This window comes from Empidonax traillii, unplaced genomic scaffold (genome assembly GCF_003031625.1).
Source record: "Empidonax traillii isolate 1590-97213 ecotype Southwest subspecies unplaced genomic scaffold, ASM303162v1 scaffold1138:size371499, whole genome shotgun sequence".
Taxonomy (NCBI): domain Eukaryota; kingdom Metazoa; phylum Chordata; class Aves; order Passeriformes; family Tyrannidae; genus Empidonax; species Empidonax traillii.
Genome location: NW_020956331.1, coordinates 6236 through 12207, shown reverse-complemented (window position 1 = coordinate 12207; position 5972 = coordinate 6236). Strand labels below are relative to the sequence as shown.

General features: G+C 58.2%; 1 protein-coding gene across 1 annotated transcript in view; it reads left to right on the top strand.

The window, feature by feature from the left end:
- The first annotated feature begins 941 nt into the window (after window positions 1-941).
- Window positions 942-5972, top strand: part of EDA2R (ectodysplasin A2 receptor) — an 8568-nt gene continuing 3537 nt past the window's right edge. The window contains exons 1-2 of the mRNA XM_027905274.1: window positions 942-963; window positions 5074-5183. Of these exons, the coding sequence (XP_027761075.1) occupies window positions 5097-5183 (87 nt within the window). The 5' untranslated portion in view covers window positions 942-963; window positions 5074-5096. The remainder of the gene's footprint in view (window positions 964-5073; window positions 5184-5972) is intronic.

Below are 5972 nucleotides of genomic sequence, written 5' to 3'. Positions count from 1 at the left end.
CAAGGCAGTAGGGCCCTGCCATGAACCTGACAGGTTAGGACTGGGGGCCAGCACTTGGGGGGTACAGTGCACTGAAAGGGGAGTGTCAAGGGCTGTATCCCTAGGAAAATCAAGTTCCCCTGCACAAGGAGCTTCAGTTCCGAACACCAGTTCAGTTCACTCTGTGGTAGAGTCAGTCATTGAGTGGCAATCTTGGAATACCTTCGGGATGACTCCCTGGAACCACCCACGGCCTCACGGTGAGTCACAGCAAGTGCTGGGAGAGGTTTAATGCTGAGGCTGGGAGAAGCCCCCTGCACAGGGCCTGGCCATGCCCGGTGTGTGCTGCCCACACACACAGTGCACACACTGTACACGCAGAGTGCACGCAGAGCACACGCTCGGTATACACACTGTACACACGCTGTTAGTGGCACAGCTACAGTCGGAACTGGTGAGTTTATTCCTTTCTGCCGTGTGTTCCCCCACGGCTGGAGAGGGACGGCTGGGCCCGGGGCTCCTGCAGCCTCCAGCCCCCAGCCGATGTGCAGGACAAGCCCAGGTCAAAGGGAACGAGGTCCCGCACGCCCGGCAGTTCTGTAGTTTCACACCGCGGCCGGCGGCCCCGGGACGCCCCGTCGCTGCCCTGCCCAGATGCCCCGCGGCACCACGGCCTCGGCCCCTCTTGTCCCGGCCCCGGGGCCAGCCCCGCCGCCGTGCCCCGCCGCTCTCGGCCGCCCCCGCTCCGCCGCATCGCCCCGCCCCGGCGGCGGCACCGCCAATGGGGCCTGCGGGGCGGGGCGCGGGGGCTGCTCCCGGTGCCCGGGACAGGCTCCGAGCCGCTCCGCTCCACGCGAGTCTGTGGAGTCATCGACGGTGCGATCCCGGTCCGCGCTGTCTGCCCTGGGACCCACGTCCTGCCGGTGCCGCCGGTCCTGCCGGCCCGATCCCGGTCCGCGCCGTGCTGCCAGCACCGGGACACAGGTGAGCCGTGGGGTCCGCGCACCTGCCCGCCCGCCCGCCCGCCCGCCCGCGGCGGTCCCGATCCTCTCCGGTGCCGGTGTCACTCCGGTTGCGGGGGCGGGGGGACCGGAGGGAGCTGCGGCGGGTCCCGCTCCCGGCAGCGCGGCGGCAGCGATACACGTGGACTGCAGCCGGCTCCGTCATCGTCTCCGAACGCCGGGAGTACCGGGCCGAGGAGTGCGGGGGCCGGGGGATGTGAAGATCGGGGCCGTGGTCCCGGGGGTGCCCAGAAAGCCGGGCGGGGTTGTGCGGGGCGGTCGTGCCGCGGCGGAGCCCCTGGCCGGGACGTGTCCGGGCATATCCCGGTGAGCTGCCGCCTTCCCGCCGACGGGCGGCGGGGGGCGCCGGCGGGGCCGCGGGGGTCGGGCCGGGCAGGGCCGGGGGGCGGTGGGCGAGCCGGGCCGATCCGGGTCGGCGGTGTCCGGGAGAGCGGGGCGGCCCCGGGATGCGCCCACGACCGACACCCGCGTGGGCGGCCCCGCCGCACGCACCGCCCCGCCGGCCCGCTGCCCCCGCAGTCGTCTCGCCGACAGCCTCGCCTCCGCTTTTCTGTGAGAAATGAGCAGCAGAAAGGTGCGGAGGTCGGTAGGTTTAGGTTAGATATTAAGAACAGTTTCTTCCCCAGAAGCCCTGGCACAGGCTGCCCAGGGAGTGGTGGAGTCCCCGTCCCTGGGGGGATTTAGCAGACGTGTGGATGTGGCGCTTGGGGACATGGGTTAGTCGTAGCCTGGGCAGTGCTGGCGGAACGGCTGGACTCGAAAATCTTGGAGGGTTTTTACAGTCTCAGTGATTCTATGATCATTGCAACAAGACAATGACAATTACTAAGAATTAGATGTGGGGCAAAAAAATCCCAGGTTTTATGCAAATTGATAAGAGCTTTGGAAGTGTTACTGTAGATATCTGGTAAGGCAGAGTGTGTGTCCCCAAGGTGGACAGCCTGAACTTGGCAAAAATCATTGGAAAGTGAGCGTTGGGGACTCCTGCCGTGCTCTGAAGCGGGTGAGATTAGCCCGGAGCACTTCCCCTCCCCACCCAAGAGCACGGTGCTTTCACCTAAAGCAAACAGAAGTTCCCAGCCACTCCAGATTAAACGACTAGTGGGCAATTGTGTGCGTAGAATCTCCAAAAGTGTTGGAAAACTTGCTGATTTCTAAGCCACGTGGAAAGCCTCAGATTCCACCTCTTTCCTCCACTGCAGCAGAGACTCTCCCAGCACAGTTTGTAGCACAGGGAGAGGCAGAGACGTTGCCCGGACCGGAGTGGGAGAATGGCTGAGCAGGAGTCCGGGACTGCCTGTGGCCAAGCACGAGGAGTGCACTCATATTTTCCAGATAACATTTTTTTCCCTGCTTTTCACTTGCAGCTCTTATTTAGGATTTCAGCTCTCTGAAATAGAGTTCCAATGTATACAAGTGTCTCATCTGAGGCATGGTACTGCCTGGCTGTGCCAGTCGGTCCTGCTGCAGAGGAAAAAGCTCTGAGTTGTGCTGGCTCCTGTGATGTGGAAGAGCCACCGTCGGGTTGTAGGTGTCCAAGTCCCTGAAGGTGGGTCTGGGCACTCCCTACCCCAGGCACACAGAGACCCACGGTGTGAGGGGACGGGGTCAATGGCTGGAGAAGGGCCCAGCCCAGCCCACCTCCTCCTGCCCTGTCTGCACTCCAGCCTGTTCCCCCTGCCCTCCCTGCACTGCCTGCATCCCTGCTGGCCCCCGCTGCCTGGTATGTGCTGGGCAGATGGGGAGAATCAGTAGCACTAACGCTTTCACTGATTCCTTTCATTTTCTACCTTTTCACTTATTAATTTTCTCACCTTCTTTTTTCTACTAGAATCCATTAGCTGGACGCAGAAGTAGTAGTTTATATTCCTATATAGTCAAATTCTTTTGAAAATCACACTTTTGCAGACAAAAGACAATGGCTGAACCACAGCACTGTCACAGGGCCGATGAACTGCAGCTCATACTGTGGCACTGCTGGAACGATTTCATCTCATGCGGTGAAACTCATTCATCAGCTCGTGGGTTTGGAGTCTTAAGAGATGATGCAGTGGGGAGCCTGCTCTGCTTCCCTGCTCAGGCAGGATGTCTCTTTAAGGCAATAAAAGAATTCTTTAACAAATTAATGATGTTTTTAAGTTAGAAGATCTCATGGATCTTGCACTAGGGCAGGATTCTTCTTTCCCCCAACCTATAAGTGCATTGATAATGTGTCCAAGGTATACTCACTGACACTGTGTTACCTTTATATTCCTCTTCGGCAGATAAGTCTGCTACTCTGGCAGTCACCTGGAGACCCCATGTGGTTCCCAAAGAGATGGGAGGGTTTGTTGTTTGTTCTTGACTTTTTCTTTCAGTTCATTAGGACCAGTTGTTTCAGTCACACATCAGAGGATCCAGGGTTGCTGCCATACTGGGGCAGCATCGGGTTTTTTGGATGTGTCCTCCACATACAAATGAAGTGTCTTGGGTCTGGTAGTGTTGAAATAAGAAGAAGTACAAAGATCCCACAGATTTGGATTTCATGCCAGATACTCAACAAAGTGTTTGTTCCTTCTATCATTACCCTGTGATTTGAGCAGCAGCAGGCCTGCCCTGTGCCCAGTATGCTGCTGGCACAGCAGGGAAGGCTGTCTCCCCCATCCTCAGCAATTCCATCATCTTGGCAGACATCCTCACACGTGGAGCAGCTCTGCTGTGGGATTCCTTTGGCCTGTGTAACTTTCTGTATTTGGAGAACTGCTTTAAGCTGGGACTCTTGTGGGGAGGGGGCTGTGAGGGCATCCAGCTGCAGGCCCTTCAGAAAAAATCTGTAAATATATGAAAGTGATTGGGTTGTGTTTCTGGACAGTTTCACCAAAAAGTGTGCTGGTTGGGGGTATTTTATTGTGGGAGGAGTTGTTGTTTTTTTTCTTTTTTCCACCAGCGCCTTTTTTTGGTGATACAGCAGCACTTTGGAGAGCAGATAAAAATCAGTCCCTTGCTCTCCACACTCTGGTGTTTGGGCTCCTTTCCTGTTGCCTGCAATTTTGCTTCATTCATCTTGTGCAAAAGCTGGAACCAGACTCCAGACCTGAGCATTGGCTGTGCTGACCCCCTACCCCAGAGGCACCTGCCAGCAGAGGCGAGCCTGGCTGCGGGCACGAACTCACAGAGAGGTTGGGCTCAGGCCACTGCTGTGCCAGCCCCACAAAGCAGTTGGGTGTCACCCATCTGGGACCCATCTCTCTGCTCTTCATTTTCTCTCCTGCATTCAGCGTGTAGCTGAACGCTGACACGAAACCCAGTGCATATCCCAGGGCGGTGGCATTGAGCTCCCTCTTCACCACCTTCTGAGATGGTGACAAACCTCCTTTATTTATTCAATAGCGTCAGGAACCTTAATGCTATTTATAGGCTGTGCCCATGCCCCTCCCGAGATGTTTGCAAGACAGATTTAGCCCCTTCAGCTCCTCATGGCCTGTCCCTAAGGGATCAGCTGCCGATCCTTGTATCAGCCCGTGCACCGTGAGCCGGATCTGCGTGAGGGTGACTCACGCACTGTGCTCGTCCGGGCAGACCTCATCTCCCATGAATCTCGGCCCTCCAGAGCTGGGGGAGCCCAGCCAAGTGTCTGCTTCCAAAAGGCACCAGCAAGGGAGTGGTGGAATTAGGCAGAGGAGGCAGAAAAAGCCTGTGGAGGAATGCTGCCGTGGGAGGGGAAGGAGTTCTCTCGGGAGCTGTTGGGGTGCTGGGGGTCCTGCAGCTGCTCCACCTCCACTACAAAAACCAGAACTGATCAGACAGCCCCAAAACTCCAAATAAACTGCTCAGGTTTGTAGCTTCAGCCTGAGCTGCTTGTTCTGAGTGAGACACTGGTCCCGTGCTCCCCTGTGAGCCCATCTGAGACTGCCGGAGCTGTGCAGCAGGAATCAGCAACCACCTCCTGCCTGAGTCCCACCCGTGGTGCCCAGCAGTGCCAGCTGCCATCCTGGCCAGATGGAAATGGCCACCCAGAGATGGGCACACCGTTCATTCCAAAGGTGTTGGGGTTGGCTGTGACCCCTCTGCCTTCTCTTCCTCTTTTCTCCAGGCTCCCCACTCATCTCCAGCACAATGGCCTGCCAAGAGAGCGAGTACCTGGATGACCAGAAGAAATGTGTCCCCTGCAGAAAGTGCATGCCTGGGCAGGAGCTTTCCAAGGTAAATTGACTGCTCTGTAAGGAGAGGGAGTCATCTATCACCAAGGCTTTTACAGTGCTGGGTGAATCCTCTTCCTGCCTCCCTTCAGAAGGATGATCTTAAGTCCCGGAATGTTGGGAAGAGCTGAGACATGGCAGGATGGGATGGTGAATTGTTTCACTCCCCCTGGGTAGGAGGGCGAGACAATGGAAGCAGGAGGTGGTGAGGGATTTAGGTTGCTCCTCGTGCTGCCTTATTTCCTTTTTTGCTGGTGGAAGTCTGAATTTCCTCTGGTCCATAGCTCTGAGTGAGGTCATGCTGCCTGGCCGGGCTGCACGTGGGTGGGTGCCAGCAGGACAATGCTGTGGGTGGTCCTGGCCCAGCCTCAGTGTGGGGAGTCCCAGTGGGGTCTCCCCAGAGGTGCCTTCCTGGGCATGGTGCTGCCAGAGCTCTCCACCAGCTGAAGTGCCCCGGTGGGCCCCGACCAGGGCATGGGACAGTGTCCTGGGGGAGCCGTGCTGGCGGCGGCTCTCGCCTGGCTTCTGAGAACCCCGCACATGAGTTGTGGCCCCACTACCCTTTTCCCCCAAAGAAGGGACACTGTTCCTTTGGTACCATTTGGAACCCACCGTGGCCCCTCGCAGGACTGCGGTGACGGCAGCGGTGGGGACGCGCAGTGCGTGGCCTGCCCTCCCAGGAAGTTCAAGGACCGCTGGGGACACCACGGCTGCAAGCCCTGCCTGTCCTGCGCCCTCATCAACCGCCTCCAGAAATCCAACTGCACGGCGACGGCCGACGCGGTCTGCGGGG